The sequence below is a fragment of the Zonotrichia albicollis genome, chromosome 6 (assembly GCF_047830755.1).
Source record: "Zonotrichia albicollis isolate bZonAlb1 chromosome 6, bZonAlb1.hap1, whole genome shotgun sequence".
Lineage (NCBI taxonomy): Eukaryota > Metazoa > Chordata > Aves > Passeriformes > Passerellidae > Zonotrichia > Zonotrichia albicollis.
In genome coordinates this window covers 53310773-53338440 of record NC_133824.1, presented here as the reverse complement: position 1 = coordinate 53338440, position 27668 = coordinate 53310773, and the positions used below count along the sequence as shown (strand labels likewise).

General features: G+C 38.8%; 1 protein-coding gene across 6 annotated transcripts in view; it reads right to left on the bottom strand.

The window, feature by feature from the left end:
* The window catches only part of HIPK3 (homeodomain interacting protein kinase 3), a 69172-nt gene that overhangs the window by 5523 nt on the left and 35981 nt on the right, over positions 1 to 27668 (bottom strand). For 5 of the 6 annotated variants that reach the window (XM_074543812.1, XM_014269923.3, XM_074543815.1 and 2 more), the window contains 13 exons: positions 16966 to 17089; positions 13849 to 13968; positions 12035 to 12121; positions 10987 to 11171; positions 10042 to 10201; positions 9512 to 9635; positions 6812 to 6933; positions 6553 to 6680; positions 6301 to 6462; positions 4560 to 4832; positions 2327 to 2467; positions 641 to 876; positions 179 to 306 (listed from right to left, as the gene is read on the bottom strand). In XM_074543812.1, coding sequence (XP_074399913.1) covers positions 179 to 306; positions 641 to 876; positions 2327 to 2467; positions 4560 to 4832; positions 6301 to 6462; positions 6553 to 6680; positions 6812 to 6933; positions 9512 to 9635; positions 10042 to 10201; positions 10987 to 11171; positions 12035 to 12121; positions 13849 to 13968; positions 16966 to 17089 — 1990 coding nt within the window. The remainder of the gene's footprint in view (positions 1 to 178; positions 307 to 640; positions 877 to 2326; positions 2468 to 4559; positions 4833 to 6300; positions 6463 to 6552; positions 6681 to 6811; positions 6934 to 9511; positions 9636 to 10041; positions 10202 to 10986; positions 11172 to 12034; positions 12122 to 13848; positions 13969 to 16965; positions 17090 to 27668) is intronic. The other variant, XM_005491079.4, reaches the window with a different exon arrangement.

Sequence of the window (27668 nt, the reverse complement as noted above, 5' to 3'; positions counted from 1 at the left end):
CAAAAGATACTTATGACTTGCCCAGTAAGTTGAAATCCACTTTTCAAGATTTGAACACTTCTTTACTCAAGCTGCTGAAAACCTGCAGCTGCCACGGACAGTGAGTGAAACTGTGAGCGCTCAGTTTGGAACTCAGCTTGTGGGGTGTCTGGGGCTTGCTGGGTGTGAGTGCACATACCTGGCTGAAGTTGCCATGGTGCTGATGGAATGCTGATGCCACTTTCTGCTGACGGCTCCCCACCACACAAGACTGGTTTAATCTCCCCAGGACAGAGCGACCCTTCCTCAGTGGCTGGCACGGAGCATCTTCCAAGGGAAGAAATAAACAACGTTATGCTTTTGTTGGCACTGTTCTCTTCTGGCAAAAGTTAGACAAGGCTTCATTTGCTTAGGCATGGAGGGAGAAATAATAATACAGTACACCAATTAAAGTCAAACCCCAGCACTGTTTAGGAGTGGTTACTACAGATTAGCAGTTGTATGAGTAGATCAAAATCTTCATTCATATATATACATATATATATACATTATATATATATATATATATGTGTATGTATATATATATATATGTATATAATAAATAAATACTAAAACTTCTATTCTTATCTACTGGCACAGAAAAACACCTGAACTAACTTACCTGTATTCACCATCTGTTCCTCAAGATGTAACCTGTTTTCAAGTCTCATGGGTGGTACCACTACTGTGCAAACAGTTGATTTGGTTTCAGGGTTAACTGAGGCTCTTGCTTCCTTATTTTTATTGTTATTGTCTACAAAGCCATTTTCCACAAAGGGGCTGTCGTGTCCTGAGGAGTCTGAGCTTGGGGAACCATCCACTGTATCACATCCACTTTCCTGTTCATCATCTGACATGCTGTCAAAAAATAAAAGTATTGCAATGAAGCAGAGAGATTTTCATGATAGAGGTACGTTTTCTTAAATTAACACATTAAATTTCTAGTGAAATTACTATAATTTAAAGTTAAATTATATATAGAAATTGCTCAAAGGTGGATAAAAGTGATGCACTGTAATTACACACGCACATATATTCAAACTCATCCTACCCATATTGTGCAAGGCTCAAAGAAAAGAGATAACTTCTTTATATTAAAAATTGATGGAATACATGATTGACTTTAAGCATACAAGAAACAGCAGTGAATTCACTAATGCTTAAATGCATGGTCAAGTCCTTCAGCGACTTTACAGCTCATGCAACATGTCCTTATTGCATGCTGTTTAAAATAGGACATCACAAATAAAACCACTTGTGAAAATTAACCTTTTGTGAAAAGTACTTTGACACTATGAGGGCCAGCACAAAAGCCTGAAGATTTAACTAACAGAATCAGGTAATTCTGAGTAGTTTTTTCAAGTAACAAACAGTGATAATGTGACAACTGCTGAGCAATTAATTGTATTTCTATATCATTCACTTTTGATTAGAGTTGCTAATTATATGACTTTGTAGAATGCTACTGAAACCAGAATCCAACACACTCCTCTGCTATTGACAAAGGTGAATTAGCAAGGGGAAGTAAATTACAGGTCAGCTCCTTACAATTCAAAGAAAATACCCTAAAATCAAGCAGGTCTTTATAAAAACTTACCCGGATTTTTGAATGTTTTGATATTAAAGAATATCAAAGGACTGACAGAGTTAACTACCAAACCAGTATGACTACCTGATACAGACTCAGAGTTCCACCTCCTTGTCAATACATGCTCTGATAGAATCTTTAATTATTCTAAACAAACTTTTTTCGTTAGGACCTTAATTAGAATTCATTCTGCACCATGAAACTGCTGAAGGCTCAAGCTAGACACGAGGCAGTGAAGATAAAACATTTAAAAGCTGTTCACAGCACAGCAACACTGTTCACCTAAGTGAGCCTTACTTTTAGTAGAAGAAAAAAGGCCTCAGTTTCATTAAAGGTTACAAGATACACAATGGGAAAACCAGAGGCTGTAAAAATTAAAAAATACATGGTGACCAAATCTGTCACATACTCCTCAGGCTTATTTAATCCTGGTACTCTAGAAGAATTTTTTTCCAAAGGAACTTGCATGCAACATGTTTATATTTCCTGTGTGAACACCATTCATTCAGTATTCCGAAAGCTTGCACTGCAGCAAGACACATCTGTTAGGAACAAGAACAGAGCAGTCTGCTCCGTGCAACTGCAGGCCAGCAGATCCATTTTTAAACAGTTTACTCTCACTGGCTGGCAACACAACAAAACCTGTGCATTTGTTAGTATCAGCTGGGCCTGCTGTGTACCAAGATCTTTCTTTCTGGTGCAGAGAGGCTGAGTTTTCACCTGTTGGATCTCTTGCAAGGAGAGGGGCTGGAGTGCTCGGAGGAGCTGGTGCTGAGCGTGCTGTCGGGGCTGCTCAGGGAGCACACACGGTCCATGTTCAGGGTGTTCTGGCAGGCTTCACACTCCAGGCTCCCCTTGCACCTGCACACAGAAACACAGTCAGCAAACACACGTTCACCACTCAGCTAGGTAAAACTGTGCAATAAAAAAGGGCCCATTGTCACAGACATCTTTTATGAAAAATCCTTTCCTTAGGATTTTCCTCCTGAGAAGCTGAGAAGCCTCAGGAACAAAACATAAACATTGATTATTTGCTGCTGTAGAATGCAACAAGTAGATCTGTGATTACTCTCAGGTGGTTTTTTTGTAACTAATGGCCAATCACAGCCCAGCTGGCTTGGACAGAGAGAGTCTGAGACAGCTGCCTTTGTTATCATTTTTTCTTATTTTATTCTTAGCTTAGCCAGCCTTCTAATGAAATTTTTCTTCTATTCTTTTAGTATAGTTTTAATGTAATATATATTATAAAATAATAAATCAAGCCTTCTGAAACATGGAGTCAGATCCTCATCTCTTCCCTCAACCTGAGACCCCTGTGAACACCGTCACAGCCCATCATTACAAAAGACCCCTTAAATGTAAACATCCAATTCCTTCCTTCTTTCACATTCAAACCAGGTTTTAAACCTTTACAGTGTTCTTTTTTGAAACCTACTAAATGGGTAATTGTTTTTTACTGAATCAATACTAAAACAAGTAGATTAAAATGTTCCACTACAGCAGTTCAGAGCCTTGAAAATTTGACAAAGCTGAGATTTAAAATACATGTTCCTCCAGCTCAGAATTATTACAAGTGAGGAGGAAGTCAAACAAACATTAAACTTTTACTCCTTGCATGCTTCTGGGATGGCTCTGTGAAAGAAAACTTCACTGGAGGACAATACAGCCAAAGGTTCACCTTTTCACACTGTTAGAGAAGTATTTTCTACCCACAGGTATGTAATAGTACCTACTGGGTGCTACTGCTAGAATGGTAACGTAAAGTATATACAGCAAAGATACTGTTCTTTAATAAATAAATAGGGCATGGCATTATGAAAAAAGCCCTAAAAAACTATGGCTTGAAAAGGCATAACACATACAGATTAATGTGGTAGATTTTTGACAGTGTTGTTCCCTTTCAGTAAGAGTGCTACAGAGTAAACTTTCTGCTGAAACTTGATTAGGAGCAAAATGCTTGTCCTTTTTTAATTCAGATGCATTAGCTGTGCTGATGCCTAGAGAGGCTACCTAGGACAGAGGCCAGACAGAGTTAAAGAATAAAGTAGGGATTTATTAATAGGCCTTCAAGGGATACACCTGGCCAGGGCTATCCCCAAGATGGACTCCAAGTCACAAGTTTTCACACCTTTTATAAGTTTTGGTCCATTTACATATTGGGGTTAATTGTGCAATTACAGCTTCCCGTTATGAAGTCCCATCCTCCCAGTTTCCTCTCCTCAATTTGCTGCTGTTTTACACTTTTTGGGCCTGAAGCTGCAGTGGTGTCCTTGGGCTAGAAAAGGATTGTTTTGTCTAACTAGACTGTGAGGAGAACTTGCTAACACTTTATATGAAGTTCAGAATTACATACTAAAGCAATACAAAGCATCATTAGCACTGATGCCTTCAGGTTTAGATTTCATGAAAATCTAAAATATGAAATCTAAACCTGAAGGCATCAGTGCTAATGATGGTTTGAGCAGGCTGCCCAAGAGCACGGGCTGGGCAGAGCTAAAGGATAAAGCAGGGATTGATTCAAAGCATCTCCTCCATGGATGCACCTTGGGCAGCACCAGAGCCCAGCCAGGGCTGCACCCAAGATGAACCCAAATGGCCCCAAAATGCAGGAGCGCTCCCGGGCTCTCTCCCTGGGATCAGTTCTGCTCCATTTGCACTTTGCAGTTCATTGTCCCATTCCAGCTTTAGCCCAGGCAGTCCCACCCTGCTTGTTTTTCTCTCTGCAGCCCACGGGGTTTGTGCTCTGGGGCTGAGATTGGGATCATTTGTCCTTGGTGCCCAGCTGGAGCAGGAATTGTTTTGTCTCCCTGCTCTGTGCACAGAGCTCACCATCCCTGAATGTGAAGCCCAGACCCACCCACTAAAGCAGCACAGAATGTGAAAACCAGCAAAGCTGAATGGCTGGGACAGCTGTATCCAAGCCAAGCCTGACAAAAGCCAAGGTGATGCTCACTCCCTCAGCGAGTGCCTCACGTCGTCCTCGTCGGTGTCGCTGCTGATGGTGATGACGCTGACGGGGCTGGGGGAGCTGCCCAGGAACAGCGCCTGGCGGGGGCTGCTGGGGACAGGGGGCTCAGGGGCCAGCCCCAGAGAGGCCTCCTGCGCCTCCGAGTTCAGATTGTCCTGTGCTTCTATACAGCTTATCCTCTTGACAGCCTTCAGGTTGAGGATCTTTGGAGAGATAAAGGCTGAGTTTTGGATGTTGGTGTTTTGTAGCATGTTGCTCCTGAGGAGGAAACAACAACAATTTGGCATTTAGTGAATCTCAGCCTGTGAAAACTGGGCTGTTTTCAACAAAACCAAAGCAGGCAACCTAGGATAAGTCACCAATTTAAAAAAATAGCAGGCAATGTAGGCTAAATCACCAATTTAGAAAAACACAGTAAACACAGGCAAAAATACTTGGCATGGATGGTTTCAGACAAAAAGTACATTATATCCAAGACATCAACATTGAATACAGTATACTGAAAACTCCACGTTCTTATGAAGGTAAAACCAGATGAAAATTCCATGTGGGTGAAAAACAAGCAAACAAAACCCAGCTGGATTTCCTGCAAGGATTCTCATTGAAAACAAAAGCTGGTAGCCTCCAGATGAGCCCCTTGCTTAATACAGGACTGCTGACACTGCCCACATAACCCACACACTTTCCCCCTCATGGAGCATGCCACACCTTTGCCATTACTTTGCATGGCACTTCAGCAAGCAGCTGAAGTATTTTTGGTTATCAGTGAAAGGTGACTGCAAGGCACACAGCAGCCCTGCTTTACAGCCTCTCTTTATTTTTAGTTGTCTAAACCTGATATACCTTCCTTCATGTAAACACAGGAATATCTCATTAGAGCTACGCCAGGACATTCTTATACCTTCCCAAAGCCTGCAAAGACAACATTCTACCATGACTGGCACAAACTAACCAAAAAATAATTTAAACTAATTAGCATTGCAAGTATTGCTCCATCTAGTCTACCACCAAAATAACTTAAAGAGAAAGGCCACATTTTCCCAAAAGACTGACTGAGAGGAATTGTGTCCCAAAAAAGATATCATTATACAAGTTGTTCCCTTGCCCACAACAGTAACAGGTGTGGGAATCCATAAAATCAGAGGGTTTTGAGAAAGCTGCAAAAGGCAGGCCTCAGAGACAGCAGAACTGGGATTAGAGCTAAGCAGTAGCTATAAGATTGGTCAGCAGAAAAATTACGTAAGAAGTAGAAGAGTAAGGACAAATAGAACAATGGTATGTGTATTAATGCTTGTCTAGAATAACTCCCTAAGCTGCAGAAAAGTTTATCTTGGGAGATATTAGGAAGTTCTAAGCTTAATAATGGAGCTCTGTGCATTGTGTTTTAAGGCTTACAAACAGGTATTGTGTTTGAAATAAGCAAGCATTGTTTAACCAAAGATATGTGTGCTTATAGTGGTTGGATGCCACTACTCTGAATGTGCTTTTGCTTTGTGTGATTGGTCAAAAAACTTATAAAGTGAGTTGTAGCATTGAGTTCTTGGTCTGCTGCCTGGGATGTGAGCTGATGGCATCTTCCCATTGGCATAACCATGGAATGACAATGATGCTGGAAAAGAAACCAGCTCAAGGCACGTTCCCAGCAGTCCCATCCTGTTTGTGATTTGTACACAGCCCCCAGCTGGCAAACACAGAATATGTTCTGTCTTAGAAATATTCTACTGACCTGTTCTGGCACAGTTTGTTCCTCTTGGTAGCTGCAGGCTGAGGCCAGACAACGTGTGCAATGCCCACACTAATTGGCTGAGGGGCAGACAAGGTTATCTGATGTGTTAAAAGAGGCTGTGGTATCATTGAGCTGTAGTGGGTGCCCTGGGTAATCATCTTCCTGAGGAAAAGGAAAGGCAGGTTCATACTGCAGGTCTTTCTCACCAGCAGCCCCACTCCTTGTTAAATCCCAGTCCAAAGCAGGACTCACCCCCAATCTCCAAGCCTCTGTGGGCCAGCCACAGGATCAGAGGGCAGAGATGTTGGTGGAGCTGCCACTGGTGCCACCTGCTGCCATGCAGGAACCAGGATCTGCTGCGTCTGGTTGGACCACGCCTGCTGGGGAGCACAGAGCTTTTATGGCACAGGCAACTCACTGCAGCTACACTTGCTGCCTGGAGTTCAGCACAGAGCAGCTCAAAACATTCACTAATTCAGTAAGGAAGAGTTTTGCTTTGAAGTAGGCCAACCTGAGAAAGGATTCCTGCTCGAATCTGTAGTGGCTGAATGGCGTGGGCTTGGGTCACCAGTGGGACTGCATTATCCACCCTCAGGGAGAAACTGGTGGGTTTGCTGTGGCTTGTAGGAATTCCTGGCAGGGAGAAAAACATACACAAGCTTTAGGCAAACAGCAGTCTTGCATGTATTTTGTGAGCAAACATAGAGGACAATTTTAAAACAGTTCACTGGTTTTTTAAAATGTGTTTATGATCTAATTCCATAATTTAGACTTTCAAGCCAAACAAATTAACACCTAAAAGATTTTTGTGCCATAACTTATCTGCAGAAATATTTGAGCTGTAGTTTCCAGAAAGAACTGCCAATAGCTACTAGCTGGAAACAGACTGCTAGAAGGAGGAATGACTTTGGCAGAAAATTCTGCAGAGCTAAGCATTTGCTCCTTATCACAAACTACATTAAAAGAATTCGAAGGGAAACAGGCAAAACTAAGCAGAACTGCATTTCAAAGCTTCTCAGAATGGACTCCTGCACACCTCATGCCCTGTATTTCCAGCAGGCTGAAACACATTCTTCTCAGCTTTTATAGCTGGCAATGCCACATGTATAATGTCCCTCTTTGCTACCATCTCTTTGGTGGGAAACAATGTAAAATCTTCTGTCTACCTCATCAAATATTTGCAGTAGAATCCATACTCCTATTCCTCTCTTCATCAAAATAATGCAAACTATAGTAAACCATAATATAAAAATCTATAATCTATAATATACAATATATAGTAAGTAATAAATATATAATCTATAATATACAATCTATAAGCTATAAGCTATAAGCTAAAGCTATATAATATATAATATATAATATATAATATATAATATATAATATATAATATATAATATATAATATATAATATATAATATACATAATACAAAATATATATGGTATATATAATATACATAATACAAAATATATATGGTATATATAATATATATCATATATTATATGTAATAAATAATATATATAATGCAAACTGCTCACCAGAGCATAATACAAAAAAAATGCATCTCATATCTTGTATAGATTTCATTATCATTACAGGAAACTAACAAACCTATAGCAATGCTGCAATGTTTACTACAATAACATTTCTTTTACACAATAATGCCAAACTATAATGAAAGAGGATTTTTTCTTAACAGACATGGCAACAGAACAGCCATGCTTGAAGAAAATACTGGCTAGGAAATAGAAAAAGATATCCCTGGTCTTATCTTCTAACTGCACTTCATGCCTCGTGCTTTACTCAAAGATTAAGCAGGGGTGTTCACAGGTAACTACTAAGGAATTACTACACTGAAGTTTGTAAGTGATTTGGATGGGTTTTTTTTAATCTTTAGAGTAGAGGATGAAAGAAAGTTTTCATCTGATGCAATTCTCTCATGTCATAACACAATACTCGGTTATAACCACGCACTTCAAAGCTTTCCATTTTGAAATGCACTTGACTGATTTTTTTTCCCCACAGCCATCTAGAAGAGAAGCATCTTAACTCTGACAGAAGTAGAGACTTTTAGCACTTCAGATACTCCACAGAGCAGCCAAGCTGGGAAACTTTGAAGCAGTGCCAGATACCATTAATATCCCTTTTCATCTGTGCCAGCAACTCGTCACCTATGTGATGAAAACAATATATCCCCTCCACTTCAGCTGTAGCAGAAATTAAATTTGGAAAGTTATCATCATATTAAGAATACAGTATACAAATCACAGATAAAGTGTCTGCTTGTGCTGGTTTTTTTTTTTTTTCTATAAATCACTTTATTCATCTGGGAATAATGAAAACAATAGAGGGGTTTTTTATTATGGAGTAAGTCATTGTGTAAAGAACATAAACAATTTAAACAATTAACTGCTCAGAAGGAAATCTGTGTGAAGCAGCCTGTGAATAGTCAGACCATTCTCAAGTTTCTGGAACCCAAGGTAAATGCAGCTGCTGCAAAAAATATTATCGATAAAGTCTGCTGCACCTGTCTTTATCTATAGAGATTAGGACTTCCTGGGCTTTAAGTTTAGGTAGAATATTTCTGGTTTGTTTCATTTCAGAATGCATCTAGAGTGATTTCCGGAGCTTTAAAACGTAGAGGGAAAACTAAAGGTCATTCTTAAAAAAAAAACCCTTCTCCCTATAAATTCCATAACTTCAAGACCTATCTCAACACAAAGCTGAACATCACCAAGATAAATAAATTACATCTTTGGAACAAAGACTATAATCAAGCTAAGTTAATAAGCAAACAATATAAACTGCCTTCCTGTTTCCATAAATGACTATTACTAGGATAAGACATTGATACTCACTCCATCTTTCCTGTTTCCTCTCCAATTTTACTTCAGAACACCCTCCTTATTGCTTCTCCTTTCACACTTTTTTCTCCTATTTTACCGAAGACATAAATTTATCTCTGTGTGCGTGTAGTATATGAAGATGGGCTCTGGATTGCTTAAATCATTTTCTGCAGGTGCTGATTTGCTGCTTCTTTCAGAAAGATGCAATGAATCTGCATCTGACTCACACGCTGATTTTTAATGGCATAATTAAGTAGGTTTAAATATAAACCTTAAGTGGATATAGCAGAAAACTCAAATATTGCTAACAACCAGGCAGTAACACTCATATTTTAGGAACTGTGACAATTGCAGATAAATATACCTTGAATAGCTGGAGGACATATAATCAATGCTTGCTGGAAAACATCACTGCAACCAAACTGAGCAGTTCCTGCCTGCAGCGGAATCCCTTGGTGCAGAACTGAGTGGGCAGATGCAGTTAATGCCTATGGGAACAGATTCAACACAGGAAAGGTTATTAGAACTGTGAAACTACATCTCTCACACAATCTCTCACACCACTTTATACAGTAAATAACTAAAACAAACTTATAAAAATGAACTATTCAAATCCATTTCACAGGAAGACATCACACTGGGCCACTGGAGGGCACCAGAATACAGCACTGGCAACCCCAGCTTGTAACTTAATTTGGAACATATTCTGAATTATTTGTCTAAGAAAACATTAGGGGGAAAACAGAGCAAAAGACAGAAGATTTTACCACCTAACAGATGTAATTTTTTCAATTATTAAATTGATTAGAAAAACTACATTAATCGAACTGACAATAAAAACAAAACAAAATAAAACAAAACCAAACCAAGAAAAACATGAACCGTTGATTTTACCTGACTTCTCACTGGACCAATTTTGGAAAAGCTTGCAGTCAGGTTGGCTGCACTGCCTGAGGCAACTGATCTCATGAGTGATGTTTTATTGCAATTGCTTAAGTCATACAGGTTTGATCGGCATTTGCAAATATCCATGATATGAAAGCAGGACTTCACTCTGTCAGAACCAGAAAATAAGTTGCTTTAATCATCATTTCATGCTGTTGAAGGTAAAAAACAATTCCTCAAAATAAGGGGAAAAAAATTAGTTCAAACCCTCCATTTCTCACTTTCACAGAATGGGATCATCCACACAGGTAGAAAAACAGAAACACTGTTGTTACTATGGTCACATCAAGCCTCTCTGATGCATATTTTAAATTCAAGAAAAATTCTGCTGTTTCTTTCTCTTTCCATTTAACAGCTGTTTACACCATTTTCTAACACCTGTTTACAAACAGGAAAGATAGGAAATTAAATAGATGGAAAAAGCTTGCTCGTTCAGTGAAATGCTTGCAACTTTAGGAAATCCACGGTGAACTATACAACTCCAGAACTGCAAGAAAAGTTTCAATATATTCCACATTAATCAATACATGAAAGGAAGTATTTGAGATGTTAACTTCAAGAGGAAATGCCCACCCTAGCCCTCAATGACTGATAGCAATCAGGGCTCCTCATACTTCCAAAAATCACACCCAAATTTCTGCAGTGCTGGAATTTTAACAATCATACATAAAACCAACTTAGGAATCTATTGCCCTAACTGTTACTTTCAGAGAAAAACACAGTTATTCAAGCAGTTTCCTTGACCCAACAGATGTATCTAATACTGCAACCACTTGAAAGAATTTTCTAAGACACTGCAATAATGATGAAAGATTTCTTTTTCTCTCTGATAGCAGAAGAAACAACATTTTTATACAAATGAATTGCAACAACAGAGATTTCTATGTTACATACTGGTTGCTATGAGGAAAATCAAGGAGGTGCTTCATGGTAACAAAAGAATGGTTCAGGGTCTCAGCTGGAGTGATTCTTAAATCAGCATCGATAAGCAACATTTTCTTCAACAGACTGACGAATTCCCTCCTATCTGCCTTCTCTGCCAACAGGTCACTTCCTTCCAAATCCATCACCATGTTCACCTGGCACAGAACAAAACAGTCAGACAGACAATGTGCATATTAATTTAACTCTTCCTGGTACTGTTTTCTGCTATAAAATACTGATATTCAGCATTTTTATCACGTGGGGTATGGTGGATTTGTCTTAACCCAAAACAGCTGGCTTGGAATTGGTGACTTTTTTTAAGCATGCACACGATTCCCCCCTTGCAACCTCCCCAGTTAAAAACTGCTGAAGGCTTTATTCCAGTCTGGGACTTGCAATTTAAGAAGTAAGATTTGGAATAAAGATCTTTTTATGGTCTAACTTGAACTACAGAGTTGATCTTCAAAAAACAATTTCAAGCACATATTAATGCCAACCTTGCAACAAAATTTGATCCTTTTTTCAGGATGTGAAATACAACAAAAAATTGCTTTTTCTTATTGACTAGAGAGGTATAAAGCTAAAGAAAAGTGAGGAAACAGGTTTTAAAAACATAATTTAGGAAACTACACTTAGAATTCTATTGTTAACAGAATTATACTAGAAATCAAACAATAAACAAAGCAGGTTCCATATGCATTCTTTGTTTATTCTTTGCCACAGTGGCAGATAAGGTAGAAGAGAAAGTATACATTTTACACAAAATTCAAGGGTTCCCCCACCACAAGGACAAGTTCCACTGTTTAACACAAGCAATGGAAAAGGAATATCTTTACTAAAACTCAAAGGGCTGAAAGAGCCAGACATTTTCCTCAGAGCAGCAGAGAAGAGTGAATATGACTGAGGCACAATAAATAATATTCTAAAAGGCATTTCTTTCCAAACCAGTAAAAAGTTTTCAAATCACCAGTCATTCCCACACATTCCTTCTGCAGAGGAAGGAGGCTTTAATACTCACGTGCACTATATCATCCAAACTGTTGAAAATATACTTTCTGGCCTCTTTAGACTTCATACCTGTTTCTGCCTCGTGTTCTTCCAATGTCTCAACAAAAAGAAAAGGAAAGCTTAGTTTAGAATCTGTCAAAAAAGATCACCTGTAACTACAAAATGACTTTATGTACTTATTGACCTAAAAACCACTATTTTTTCCCAAATTTAATATATCAGTTATATATTTGTATGTTGCTTTACTGACTACTTCCATTCTCTAAATCAAAAGACAATAACTAGAACGTTTTACATCTGACAAATCACAGTACTGGATTACAACAGATAGTTTATGAATCACACAGGAAGTGCTGAAAGCCTAGCATAGAGCAGTTTAATGAAACTCCTGCATTTTTATGTATCACAGCTTTTCTATCATTGTATTTTACCAATTTTCTCAAACTCAGACCTTAAACCTCAAGCAGCAGCAATATCACATTCACTGTGAAAGAAATAAGCCAAAAACCAGGCAGTATCTGGTTCAACTTCTTGGTTTCCTCTTTTCTTTTTTTATTATTATGTTTATTCCTAATTTTTATTATTATATTATTAATAATATTATTATATTTATTTTTATAGGCATTTTATATTATATTTATTTTTATTATTATATTTATTCCTCCACATACACATGAAATGGTGTAAATATTTTAAATACTTCAGTATGAAACAAAAACACCCTAGAAAATGAATGGTATAGTACCTTCTGTTACAATTTTCCTTCCTCAACACAGACAGTAGGTGCTGCAAGAGGCAAGGTAGGACTTCAGGGAAAAAGCTTTTAACACACAGCATACAGAAAAGCTTCCAAAATGAACTTTGACAAAAACTGCGAGTAATGAGCAACTTTCCACATCCAAACCCCTAATTAACCTCTGCAAGGTACCAAGGAGCTCCTGGAAGTGAGGAGGGCTTTTTGCCCCAAGAACTTGCTCTGACACGGAGAAGGCAGATGTAAAGTGTCACCTAAAGCCCAAGTGCTTGAGCAAGCAGAGGGAGGGATTAACCAGGTGTGGGTGTAATTGCAGAAATGTTACATAACCCCAGAGCTGCTGGGGATTTACCAACTTGCTGGGGGGATCTTATGCAATGGGAGCTGGCAGCTGTTTGTTACTGCAGAGATCCCTGCAAGCCCCAAGTGCTGCCTGAGCCCTCTGTAAACCCAGCGAAGCTGGGCCATGGAGAAACACAGTTTTTAAAAAAAGTAAATTATTTGTGTGGGAAGCAAAGGCACTGCTCCTGGCAATAATGTTGCTTAGAGAGAAGCAAGGTGTGCAGAACACAAAAGTACATTTTGTTTTAACTTTGTCTGCACCCATTGTATTGCAGCTTTCAGCCAACAAAGGCTGGTTTAGCAGGAGATCTAAAAGAAATGAGCTGTATACACAGCCATGTTATTTCTTAATCTCCTTTTTCCTCTTAGAAACTTCTGATCCTGAAGCCAGTTCTGGACAAATGTTGTCAGAGCAGTGTGGGCCTCAGAGACAAATTCCTTACATGAAGTGAAAAGCAGGAACAGAGCAAAAAAGGGAAGAAAAACCAAACACATTCACTGAGCACCTCTGGAGATACAAGGCTTAATCTGAATTCCCCACCTGGCCACAGCACAGCCTGGCAGCTGCACCTTGGGGGACACAAAAAATGGAAGGAATAAAGAGCAGGAGCTGCTAAAAACCACAGGAGATGCACCAGGGACAGAATGGTCTTGTAGTGAATCTTGGCTTCTCTCCTTTGTCTGCTCACAGAATATTGTGCTCTTTTTTACTACATTACACTGTTTACCTTTAATCTCCAACTAGAATATGGTGCATCTGTTTCTCTACAGAAAAATCTTGCAGTTTTCGTTCCCATGCTTAACAACTGCTCTCCTGGCAAACCTTGAGTCTGTGAAATATAACGAATCTGAGGAAAAAACAGAACAGGGAAAAGCATTTACCTCTTGTTTTCAAAATATGATCCCCACACAGTTAAAAACTTGTAATTTCATTGGAGAAATGACAAAATGAACCGTGCTCAGAGATCCATGGGTACATCTAACAGAGGGGAGAGAAGCCTAACCCTGAGCACTCAGCACTGCTCTCTCCATCTCTAGAGAAAGCCACACACAAACCAACCTCTCAGGTGACCTATATAAGCAAGCTTTTTGGGTTGGTTCACAGCACAAGGAGCTGGGGAGAGTGGCTGTCATTACCTCCTCAACCCACTCAAATCCTAAATGTATTTTTTTCGTTCTAAACAGGAAAATCAGTAGGAGTATTTTGTTTGCTTACAGAATTTCCGTGATTTTTTTTTTGGCCTGTTCTCATTATGTAACTAGATAAAAATCCTTCCCATTTGCTGATTCCAGTGTATCAGTCTTTTACACATCTGACACACCTGCATTTCAAGGAAACATTCCATGTGGAAAGGGAGTGTCTGTACAAGCTCCAGGCAGCAAAAGATAGTGTTGTTGTCCAAGAAAATCTGCTACTGAATGGACTGGCTTTATGCCTGAAAAAAACCTTGCTCTGAAATGATCAAAATGCATTTATTTTAGATTATTTACTATGCATTTTGCATAACCTATCATAGCTGGTGATCATATGATTGCCTAGAAAAGTTAAGTTTCAAGGCTTCAACAGAAATCTGTTGAAACATGATGTGTTTTAACTACTGGGCATGCAACTCACTCTACAAGGGGGGAGTTATCCCCGAGGCAGCATTGCTTCCAAAATTAAAAACCACCTTGGAATTGGAAGTATAATTGGCAATAATTGAAAACCAAGCTTGCTGCAGGTCAGGATGGAGAGGATAGTGAATTTCTGAAGGGCAGGGTCCCACAGCATAGAGGGGCTGCTGGGGTGAGCCAGCCCCTGGAAAAGGAGCAGCAGCCAGGGAACAAGAGAGAAGAAAGGGAAAAAAATCAAAAGGAGAGAGTGGCCGAACACACCAAATCAGAAACTGAGAGATGAGAAGATAAAGTCAATGGAAGAGAGAGGACTTGAGAGATGGGAGCAGCAGAGAGGAGAAAAACTGATGGGCAGTAAAGAGTAAAAGGAACATGAGAGGCTTCTGCTGAAAAGTGACAGACCCAAGTGGGGAGGGACTAAACACAGTTTCTGGGGTTTAGTATCCTCCATAATTCCCAGCCTCAGGGAATAAGGAGTAACATTTGACCAGAGATGTTTCTAGACAATTTATAATGTCCTCAGAAAACAAAGAGTCTTAAAAAGTAGAGGGGAAAAGCCAGTGCATTAATTCAAAAATTCAGCATTTAAGGGCCTGTGCCTGTTTCTAATGAGCATTAAAGCTCAGAAGCCAGGGCTGTTTCCCTCTGAGAAACACAGCTGTTGCTGCTTCTAACCACAAATGAATGGAAGGACCAAGAGCTCCCTTTCCAGGGCCAGTGTGTTGGCTGCCACACACCAGGGGGACAGGGGGGAAATGCAGCACAAAGCCTGTTTGTTTACTCAGTGACACACACCACGTAGCAGGAGGACAGGAATTCCCTTGGAAGCCATCTCCTGCTGTACTCATGGACACTGAGGAAAACTCTGAATCCATTTTCTCCAAGCGAGTTTTGCAGGGCTGCTGGAGCACAGTTACAACAAGGCAATTCCTGATGGTGCAGAGGAGGTTGCAGCCCCTCTTCCACCATAACTTCTCCAACATGAGGATCAGGCAAGTTGCTAAATGAGGCCTCCAGCAAACTTAAATGATATGTAAGAGGTAAATAAACTTGCCGTGTTTATCGAAATTTTTGAGAGAGTGTTATAGTTTCTTTCCAAAAAACAAAATGCCTTCAACTTTATCCTTAAAAAGAACAGTGAGTTATATGGGTTGTTAGATGTTTCCTCTTTTATTTTCCATTTTAACAGCAATAGTCTACAAAAAGGTCTTCTAAATGCATCAAAGCATCAACCCACATTCCATTCATAGCTCACTTCCCCATGTGAAATGCTGAGTTTCGTGTAAATGAAGGGAACTGAAATAGAAACATTACCAACATCAACACAAAATTAATATATCCCCTGAAAATGGTTCTAACAAACAGATTTTCAGAAAAGTAGGTCTGATCTGTCAGTGCAGGAAGCCAAAAGCCCACTTCATGAGCAGGACTTGAATAACCTAAACAACATGCTCTGAACTAAATGCTGAATCCAAGACCAGAACTTAACAAGAAGCCAGTGCTGCTCCTTCTGGGGTTTTCAAGAGATTGCTTCACTTGCAAAGTTCAAAACCAGGTGGGCATGCTCAGGATGCTGATTACATTCCTCCCAAATCCCACATTATTTTCTAAGTGTTTAAAATAAAAATGTTCTACATCTTTCATGAGAAACAACATGGAGTTTTATGAAGTTTGCTCACTAATGCTCATGGTGTCAGCGCTGAAAACTCCAACAAAGCAAGAGCAGAGCTTCAAGAGCTCCAGGCTTTACCCCTGCCTAGCTACAGTATGATTGTGACAGTTCATTCTTGTTCCTCGTGAAGCACAGGCTCTCAAATCCTTGAGCTTTGTTGGATTTCCAGAAAGCATCAGAAAGTATTCAGAGCACAATTAATCCTGACATCTGAATAGACACTCCAGAGTCAACCCTGTTCATGGCAAATGAAAGAGAGATTATAATGCAGTGATGGTAACTGCAAACTTTGCTTTCCATCATCATCTATTTATAAGATGGAGGGGAGAGGACAAATGGAAACTTAATTAAAATAAAAAAAGCACAATATACAGTCTGGGTCAGAATCGGGATTTATGTTTCTAGGAGAATCAATAAGGCTACATTAAAAGCATTGAACAGACTTGAAGAAATGCTACATAATAGGGGATATTATTAGCATTTAAAATTCTGTATGTAATGATCTGAAAGTCTTAAGCTGCAGAAAGTGCACATATGCTGGTGAAATTTATTCTACTACCTGGTCATATTCCAGTGCTCCTGGGTACAGTGGCCATCCAAGAAAGAGCTCTGCAATCACACACCCTAACGACCACATGTCTATGGCTTCACAAAACGGCAATCCCAGTATGATCTCTGGTGCTCTGCAAATCAAACATGGTTACTGAGGCTTTTTCCTTGGGGAAGAAACAATTCATTCAACAATCCAACATGACAAACAAAAAAAAACCCGAAAAACAAAAAACAAATCTGTTTATTGATAATTATTTCAGTAAAATCACAGCATTAGAAATTGCATTTTTATTTATCTAAGTAACCTGTGCTAGTATTTTGCAGCTCTGAGATGTTTTTTTCCTACAAGTACCAGTTTGCTATATACATGAAAACAACTGATATGCCTAGAAAACAGAATATTCCTGATTCAGAACTTTTCCCTTTCCTCCAGTATGTCTCAAATGAGTTGTCCACTCAATGTCATATGTCTGTAACTATATTCCAAACACATCAGTCTTTCATCTCAAAAAAAAACCCAACTAGAAGTTTTATCTGAAAATCCACTTGCACACTTCTCAACTGTACAGTACAGCTAAAGCTATTTAAAATATCAATTTAATTATCTAACTGCAAATCCCTTAATGTACTCAAATTGAATGTGATCAATTTTTAAATCACTTAAATGAAAGCACTGCATTTGCTAAACAGAGCAGGTGTTATTTTTCACCTAAAACAAATGTGAATTATTTAACCAACACCATCTGAATTTATGTCTCCACTCAAGAACCAGAAAAATTGGTATTGACACAGCTGCTAAAGGGGCTTTTAACATCTCTGTTCACATGGAACGGAACTCAAGTATTTCACAAATATCCATTTTCATTGTATTTGTCCTTTTAAAACCTTCCCTCCCAGCTCATTCAAGCTATTAACAAAAGGAAAAAGAATGAATTTATATCTGCATTCTAACATGGAAAGACGCCTGGAGATGTAAAATATTATTTCAAGCATCACACTAGGAAGGGATCCACTTTTAAAGCAGACAAGCTGTTGTTTGCTCAGCATGCCACAGGAGAGAGGAAGGTGGTTAAAACCAAGAGGGTAATTCTCAATGCAGCTGGGCAGAACGGGAGCATCCAGCTGACCAGGAAATGTGGGATTTCTCACCTGGGGAAAAGCTCACAAATCTTATGCTGCAGCACATCCTGACATACTCTACTGACATTCCACACACAAAACAGACTCCAGTCATAGTAGATACCTACATATCTCATTCTCCTCTGACATTTATCCTTATCAAAATATTCTTTAATTTAATGACATGTACTGGATTGGGAACAAATTCCTATTTTTATGCTACACTGGGACAGAGAAGCTATCTTGTAGCTGTAGAGCAGACCAAGAGCTGAAGCATCTCCATCCCCTTTCACAAGGGGTAGTTGGTAGAAGCTGCACACAGACACATTTCAAGCTCCAAGGATCAATGTTCACCACCAGAGAAAGGACTCCCAAAGCTCTGCCCCATCTCTGACCAGTGAAGCCATTCAGGCTTCTGCCACAGGGAAAACCCAACACTCTTTAGATGAGAAAATCTATAGAACAGGATATTCTGTTAAATAATTACGTACTTTCCATTCATGCAGGCACTTCAGTTCTCCCCATCCTTGCCACAAACCATTTTGGATGTGATTGTATGAAGGCTAAATCTTGTCACGCTGGCAGTGAAACTGGAGAGGCTCAGTTTTCCACTGCCCCCAAAGATTTGACTACAATAAACTTCTGGGGATCAAACACATGTATTTTTGCAATGCAGGATCCTGACACTGCAGTAAGTCTTAGCTAGTTTCATTATCCAAGAAATCAATTCAACATCTCTGGATGCCACAAGACAGAAATAGCAGCGAGCAGCGTCTGCCTTTCCCCCTGGCTGGGTGCCAGGCTGCCTATGGTTGTTACAGATCTCTGTTAAAATACACTTCCTTTTGTTGTATTGTGTTACAGCCCTGAATAGTTAATGAATATACACACAGCCTATGGATACGGGGGCTTTAACAAATGCTTCTGCTAAAATAAGCTCTGTAAAACCTCTTAGGTTTACTCAATGGTTAATATGTGCGCCGTGCAAAAAATAGCCACAGTCCGTCGGTCTGGCTGTCCCTGTGGTGGAGAGACAGGATCCCAAAGGAGAGAAGGATGAGGGGAGATACAATGCCAAAAAAAAAAAAAAAAAAGACAGAATAATTGCTGTGCTCCAAAATACAGTAATCTGGTAGTTTTTCCACAAAGAAAAGCAGTAGTAAGTACTTCAAAGGAAAAGGGAGGTATTTCAGGAGAGGGGAAGCGCTCCTCGCTTGCCAACACCAGACCTGCCATCCAGAAAGAAGAGGAAATCAATGTGCTCCTGAGCACAGCTACCTGCACCCCTCCACAAAAAAAGATTTTCAGGCCAGCTTGAATAGAGGAAGATGAAGAGCTGCTGCTCTTTCAGGCACCCACCATGCTAGTCCTTAAAATGGAGCAACTTTCTCACAGCAAATTCTTTCGCACAGCAAATTAAGTTGCAGCAAAACTGTAACTGAGTTTGATTATGTTTGGAGTGATCTTAACCAGCTCAAATATTTTTGTTAAACAAAAGTTTGGTAATGTCATGCTCAAAAACACCTGCTTCTGTTTCTCCTTCTTTTAAAGTTCCTGTTAAAAATCTCTCTGGAGAGCTGGAGAGAAAAGTGTTAAAGCAGTGAGAATTATTCTTCAATTTTTGTTTTTAAGACGACCCACAGCTGTTTTCTCCTATAAGGAATATTTCACCATGCACCTCAAAAGGAAGATACTCCCTTTCCTAACTACAAGCATAGACAGGAGAGGGGTAGGAACTGCAGATGTCCCAACAGCCCCTTTACCATCACATTACTCAAAAAACAGTGTAACTAAGTATTTCTCTCTCTCAAAACAGCACCACATGCTCAAAAAAACACACACACTCCTGCTTGGATTTTTACTGCAGATCACAAGATGTTCAGTGCACCAGAAGACACCACAGTCTCCACCTGAGCAAACAGCACCTGCTATCCCATACCAAGACATCAAGGAGAACACCAGAATTTTCTAAACTTCTTAAGGACACAATCTTACTTAAATGCACTTAATTTAAAAGCAAGATTTTAGAGAGAAAGCACCCATGTCCTTCTTGCCAGTGTTAATTAAACATTAATTTAAGACATTGTAATAAAACACAGCTTGGACTTTTCAATTAGAAAGATCTAAAAAGATGAAAGGTAAATGAATACCTGTTTCAGCTGCTTGTTTGGATAGCCACATTTCCATTAATTACATCACAGATCACAAACACATATACTATCCTATAACTTTTTATAAGCTTATGAGAAAAGAAATCACACAATTTGTTCCATTAACTTGTTCAAAGACCAGAATATTTCATAAAATAGTTTAGCTTCAGCATGTTAGCCAGCTTGGAATAAAGCAACAAAATTAACAAATTTAAAGAAAAATGAGATAGTTCCTTGATGGAGGATTAATTTTTTTTAAAAAAAATAAAAACAAACCCCAAGCAAAAACTTGCTAAAAAAATGAAAACTGCAGCATAGTAACAGAAAATTTCTTCCAACCCTTACACTCAGGGAACAAAGAATGAAGAGCAAGAATTACCCATACTACAAAAATAAGTCATAAAAAAATCTGTAAGAGGTCAAACCATTTCAGATGATCATCACCTAGAAATGGTTGGTTAGAAATCCAATTTAGAACAGAGGTTATATGAAAAAGCTAAACCCCAACAGTCGTTGTACAAAGTAACAACTGAAGAACAGCACAAGACAATGAGAACAGCAGCTTCCCTTTTTCACTTTCGGGAAAAATTCAGTTGAATGCAGGAATAATTTCCCAAATATGTTCCCACTGAAGATTCTTTAACACAGTCACACTACACATACCCTCTCAGAGATCAAGGAAGCGAGACTAAAGGTTGAACAATTTTTATTGCTATTTCTTTGGCAGCGTGGGAGGGTCATTGTATCAACTGTTGATCACAGCACTGGCTTATTTACCTGCTGCTCTCCAGAGTGGGCAGTTTGGAAATAGCCTTTCTCCCCTCAAACTTTACTACCAAACTCTACTATCTCTATTTACCACTGTGCTGACAATGCCTATTAATTACCTACTCTGGTCACAACAACAATGATAGAAATACTAATGGCAAGGAAGCCATCAAATGTTTATAATTTTTTTTTTTTTATTAATGACCTGTTGAAAGCCCTGGTATAGACCACTCATGTAAATGAATCCAGTTTGCAAGAGTTAAAGTCAAACCAGATTAGCAGCCTGAGTAAAACCAGTCTTTGCCCCTGGTGCCATCATGAGCACAATGCAAGCACATCCCTCCTGAAAGGAATAACCACACACGGCTTGTGAGATGCACAACTCTTCTCCTAAAGAAAGGAAGCCTAGGAGAAGGAGCAGATGCAGTGAGTGAGTTAATGAGAGACGGCAGTGGGCATCCTGATGAGTTTTCTCATGTACAATTCACTCCCTTCAGCTAGCAGTGTTCGCCATGGGCATGAAGGAATGCAAACCTTTCTTCAAGATCTGCAAGGACACAGGAAAGACTCTCGGCTGGAGGGATCAAAATCAAGGTGGCAGAAAACACCCAGAAAAAACTTCCAGGCAAGTACAGCTCAGTAATCTGAAGGATGAAATGGGAAGGAACTGTGTAATGACAAAACCTGGAAATGATGAAGGATACAAAGATCAGTTGGCTCTATAGTGGATTCGTGATGGTCTTCAGAAGGAATTTCAAATATGCAATTACATCAACACAAAACCACGGAGTATACATGGTGTAAACCATTGTGATAATTAATGTACCATATTCATTAATTAATTACCCAGAAGAAATTATGTTATAAATTAACCAACTTTCCAATGAAGAGTCTAGACAACTTTACAGATTACTCAAGAAAAATATTTTACAATTGGGAGCAAAAATAATCAGGATATCAGTATTTATTTTTAAAGGACAAAGACATATAAAAAATATTATGCCTTATATAAAACTAGCGATATTCCCTCACCTTGAATAGTGTGTGTTCAGTTTTGAATTCTGGGTTCCGTTTTGGTCACCCCCATCTGAAAAAGGATACATCAAATAGAAAAGACGCAGAAAAGAACAATACAAATTAAAGACTTGAAGAGATTTGGGTACAAGAAGAAACCCTGGTTAGAACCATAAAGCTTCAAGGAAGAATGATCAGTAACATTACTCAAATTATATCATAAATAAGGGAAGAGAAGCAGACAGGTGTTTCTAATGCCCCTGCCTCACTCTAGAAGACCAAGGAATCCCCCACCCACTTTGAGCTAAAGGCTGATGTCAACATAAAAGTGGATTTTTAAAGCCAGAATTGCAATTACTCTCAAAATCACAGGTCACTGTTGAGATAAAAAATATTAGGAGTATTTAAGAATTGATAGACAGGGAAATATCCACAAGAAAGGGTTGAATCCGTGTAGAACAAGAACAGCCATCAACTGTGTAGAGCTGTAAGAAAATTGCATCAGAAGACACTGAAGTGCAACCTCGTGCTACAGTAAATTCTCTGCAGCAACAAAAGACTAGGATACACAGACTGCTGATCTGAGAACATGCATTTCCTACATGTTAAAATCTATTCTTGCACAAATATATGAGTTATCCAAGCAAATCCCTTGACAGAAACCACAAGCCTCTGTACAACCTTCTCAGGGTCAGAATAATTGTTACTTGCAATGTCATTTTGTTAAAATAACAATTATGTCCACATTATTTACAGGTGTCTTTAAAGTAGTTGTGTTACACATTTTAAAAACCCACTCAACTGCACTTCCCAAGAACACTTTTATAGTTGAATTTATTGTCTCTTGCTTTTAAGTGCACTGAGATGTCAGAGGCAGATTGGCAGTGTCATGTGCTGACATATATTTGATCTTAGAAATGCATGTATGATACACCATGCCAGGCAACGAGACTTCCTCCCCATTCTTTGGAAGGAAAACTGCTGCAAATCAAAAATCAAAAACTGAATTATAGATTTACATTCACACTCCTGGCTTTTGTAGGAGTGTGAATATACATCTATAATTTTGTAGGCTTCTTTTAACTCTTCCAGGATTAGGCATTAGGAATTACATAAGTAGCATACTCTGATGGGGGCATTTTTTTTAAATTCTAAGAATGTAAGAGGAATTGGAAATCAAAAATGTAAGTGCTCAGACTCAGGAAATGTTAGCTAAGCTGGATAGGGGTATCTTTGTCTTTGAGGTAGCAGCAAAGACTCAGTTCCACCACTCTCTGCAATTCAAGGCCTGTACCTTAAAACAGAGTGAGAATAATTATGTTCAAACTGATATGGGAAGTCCCTCATTCCTAGTCTCACTCCTCTGAAGAAGTTTGGTGCATGGGAAGTGGTAGTGAAGACAAAGGCAAATCAGTCTCTGTACCTCCTGTAAAATCCTATAGCCACAGGATGAGTTTTTCTACAGAAAAACCTCATTTTTGCCTAATAAAACATTTTCATGGGACTGTGCATGCTCAACAGCTAGAAAAGCCTAATTCCCTTCATAGCCTCCCAGTGAGATATATATATATTTAGATATAGATATATAACATACAAGACTGACATGCAGCTGCCAGTTTAACTTTGAACCCTGATCTGCCCTAGAGAGGGATTTAAAACTCTTATAGAGAAAGCAGCCCATGTATGTGACTACTTAAAAAAAGAAGCAATCGCTGCAAAAAAATTCTTTAGAACTTACGGCTCATAACTGAACAGGGAAAAGAAAATTCACCAAGAAATTAAATGAGACAAAAAAATGAAATCCTAGGTGATTTCCTCAAATAATAAAAAAACCCATAAACTATTCTAGATCTTTTTCCTGATAGAGAAAAACATTTTGTTTTGAAAGAGCAAGCCCAAATTTTAAACTAATCTACTTTCTCAAACCATGTACCAAAAATACTGAAGATAATTATTTAGCTATTCCTCTTTGATTTATTCAGCTGAGAATAAAACAAGTGATTTCAGCAGGCTCTTTTCTAATTATTCACTATCTCTTGTGAAAGGAGGAGTTGATTTTATTAAAACCAGATGTTTATGCTTCTGCCTTTTCATGATTTTGATTTTCCTTGAAAAGACTTACAGAGTAATTTATTTATACACTTGATAGGTTAAGCAGTTTTTGAATTACATGAAAATTAAGCAAAGTAGATACTGATGCATCAACGGAATGAACAAAATGGTGTAGATATAAACTCTTCAGATGCTTTAGGGATAAATAAAGCCTGCTATTTAACACATTTACATTTTGGAGAGCAAAGTGTCCTTATTTTAAGTGTCAAACGAGGTTACTTACCAATAACTGAATTTGGACAATACTGTTTGTGTGGATGGAGGATTTACTCCTAACTGTGGGACCACCCTACAGTGCTTTATCCTGCTCAGAGTCTGTGAGATGGTCACACACACACTGCCTCTGCCCACAAGGGGAGAACACCCAAACCCTCTCACAGAGCTTTGGTACAACACAAAGCCCTGAGATGAGCTGCTCAATTGCCCAGATTATTTCTGAAGAAAAGCAGGCTTGAAATGAGCTTGTCTGGAGCAGAGATTGCAGCCAAGGCAAGCACAAGGGGCTGTGGGGCTGCTGGCAGCCCCGAGCTGACCTCCACCCAAGGAGAGGATCAAACACACATTTCCAGCTCTGGAGGAGGACCAGAGAAGAGCACAGCGTGGGATGTTTCAAGGCCTCACAGCTCAGACATGTCAGAATTTAATTCCCTCCCTGCTTTACTTTGTTATTGTTGATTCTGTGGGAATAACAATTTCTAACCCTATGGACTTGCAGTGCTGAAGAACAGGTTGAGAGCTCCTACAAATGAGTAAAAAGCACAGCAGTATTTGCTTTTAGCATCCTTGTTGAGAGTGTCAAGGCCTTATAAATCAGTTTTCTGCACAGGCCTTTTGTGTTTTAGCCCTTGGTGACAACAGTCCTACAACTGGGCTCCGAGTACTAAGCTATGGTGATGCTAAAGAAGCAAGCAGACAGATCCTGCTGTAAAAAAACCTAGCAGTGGAAAGAGGAATTATTTTCTAATATGACTGACCAGCATGAGCATCTGTTACTGGCATAGTTCATGTTAAAAAAAACCAAACAAAAAACCCCCAAAAAACCAACAAAAAACCCCAAAACCAACCAAACAAAAAGCCCCCACAAGGATGTTGCTCCTATGTCAAGAAATCAAGTGTATCATAACATATTACTTTATTTTAGGCAGCTATTAAAAAAAACCAAACAAAACAGTCAAAATAAAACACAAAAAACCAACACCACCCCCCAAAATCACTCACACAAAAATATCCCCAATACCAAAGAAAAGCTAACCTGAAAACACAAAGGAAAATTTCTTTGCTTCTTCAGCAAAACTTGTAAGAGAATTTGCTCCCCAACACAGGGCAACAAGCTCAGCCCAAGAGCTCAATAAGCCTTGAAAGCACTGAACTATTTGAAATCATTTTCCAGCATAAAGCTGTGGCACAGCAGTTCTGCACTGGAGATGAACACACCCCACAAATGCTGCAGAGTAAAAAAATCTGCCCACATCCTTGTCCATTGTAAAAAGGGTTTTTTAAACTGCTGATACCTGCCCATCTGGGTGATGCAAAGTTGTGTTCTGGTGAAATTTTGCAACTCAGACTGATAAATTTCGACTTCAAATTACATTGCTTAAATTCTAGAAAGCTCACCAAAAATTAACAGAAAAGAAAAACTCAGCGAAAAAAATCTGTTTTCATTACAGATAATTCTTGTAGTGACACTAGATTATAAAAACACTCTCAAATTAAGATTCAACACTGACAACATGACATCAGGATAAACAGATATGGCAGGCTTGTTAAAACTGTTTAATTTTAAAAGACAAGCAACAGACTTGTAGGAGAAGCTAGCATTTGTTGAAAAATATCTATTAACAGCAATGTGATCACTTAGAATTCAAATATTCAAAGCACAGACAATTTAAACAGTAGTGTCTTGCAAAATGTCATGTATTGATGCCACAGCTTCACATTGGAGGTTCATGTCCTGTTCACTACATAAATGGAACACCAGAATCCATTTCCCTTTGGATACTCCCCTATATAAAGTGTTATCTAGACACTTAGTACCTATGCCAGCTGCAAAATGAAACACAAAAAATTACAAAGAATAGTAAGAAAAAAGAAAGTTATTACAGAATACCTACAGGGCAACAATTGGGGCAGATGAATTAACACACATGAAATTAAATCTGCTTTCTCAAGGTTACACTAGTAGAGACCTTTTGGTGAATAAAAATATTTTTAAATGTTTTAGTCACTAAATGTTCTGTTGTATTAATACCCATACATGTCTGGCTCAATGTCCTGTGGGAATCTGTAACTTCCACAGAACTCTGCAGAAAAACACACCCAACACACAGTACACAGCAACACTTAACAACCTTAATTTTAATTGGAATTCTGCTGCAGTTATTTATGCCCTGGCAAGTGAACTCCGTGGCTGGCTTGCTGAGTTTTTCCCATACAAATTTCTATGATTAGGCCTGTGGTGTAAACATGACACCACCAGAACAAGTCTCATCTTTACCCATGGCTTAGCAATCCCACTGACACATCCATGGGGAAACACAGCAACACCTCAGCTTTGGGGCACGGCAAAAAAACCACCTGGTAATGTTCTGACAGAGCTAAAAAAATTACTGTAGAATATTATTAAAGGTTATTTTTTTCCCCCCTCCCTATGAATTTAACCTATGGAGCGGTAATAGGAAAACTACACAAGTCTATTTTGGTAGGCTAGACTGTTCAGCCTTCCAGCCCATCCCATTACACCACAGCCTGCTGAAAGAATTCAGCTGCAATGGTCCCTCCAAATGTTTCACCCCAGCCTTGAACCCTAATAAAAACCCTCTAATTGTTCTCCTAAATGCTTTTTTCTCTCTGCTTTTTCTTCCTATTTTTCCTTCCCTATTATTCCATTTTAGTTTATTTGTCCTTTCCCGTTGAAAGGAGAGCCTGTCTATTCTTAGAAGAGTTTTGGATCCTAAAATAAACTGCTTAACTATGTATCTATTACATTCAGAATTGATGTCACATCAGACCTGCCAACGTGCTACAACAGGAATGTGACCACAGCAAGGAGCCCCAGCATTTCTGCAAGCCCTGCTTTGCAAAGATTCTTGAAATAAATTTACATTCAAAAATGCATCTACCCAAACATTAAAACATTTGGTAGGGATTTTTTTTTCCATTTCTTCTTCTCACTACATAAATGTGATATTTTTAAAGCAGTTCTTGCCTGATATCTAATATTAAACCCCAGACCCTCTAGCACCACAATGGAGGAAGAAATCAGGGTAATCAGATTATACTGAGAATTCTTTTTAATTATGCTGAATGTTAAAATGTTGCTGTGAGCAAATGGAAGTTAAAAACAGGTAATGCAGTTTAAAGAAATAAAAAAAAAAAATAAAACTGAGATCTAGATAATAAACAGATAATAATGGGAGCCTTTCATCTGAGTGAACCCTTTGAGTCTGGTCCAGGACACTAATAATTACAAGTAGCTCATTAGTTATGGCTAAAAACTTCATTCTGTTCCCAATATAGCCAGACACTCGTGTTAGGAAAAGGCACACTT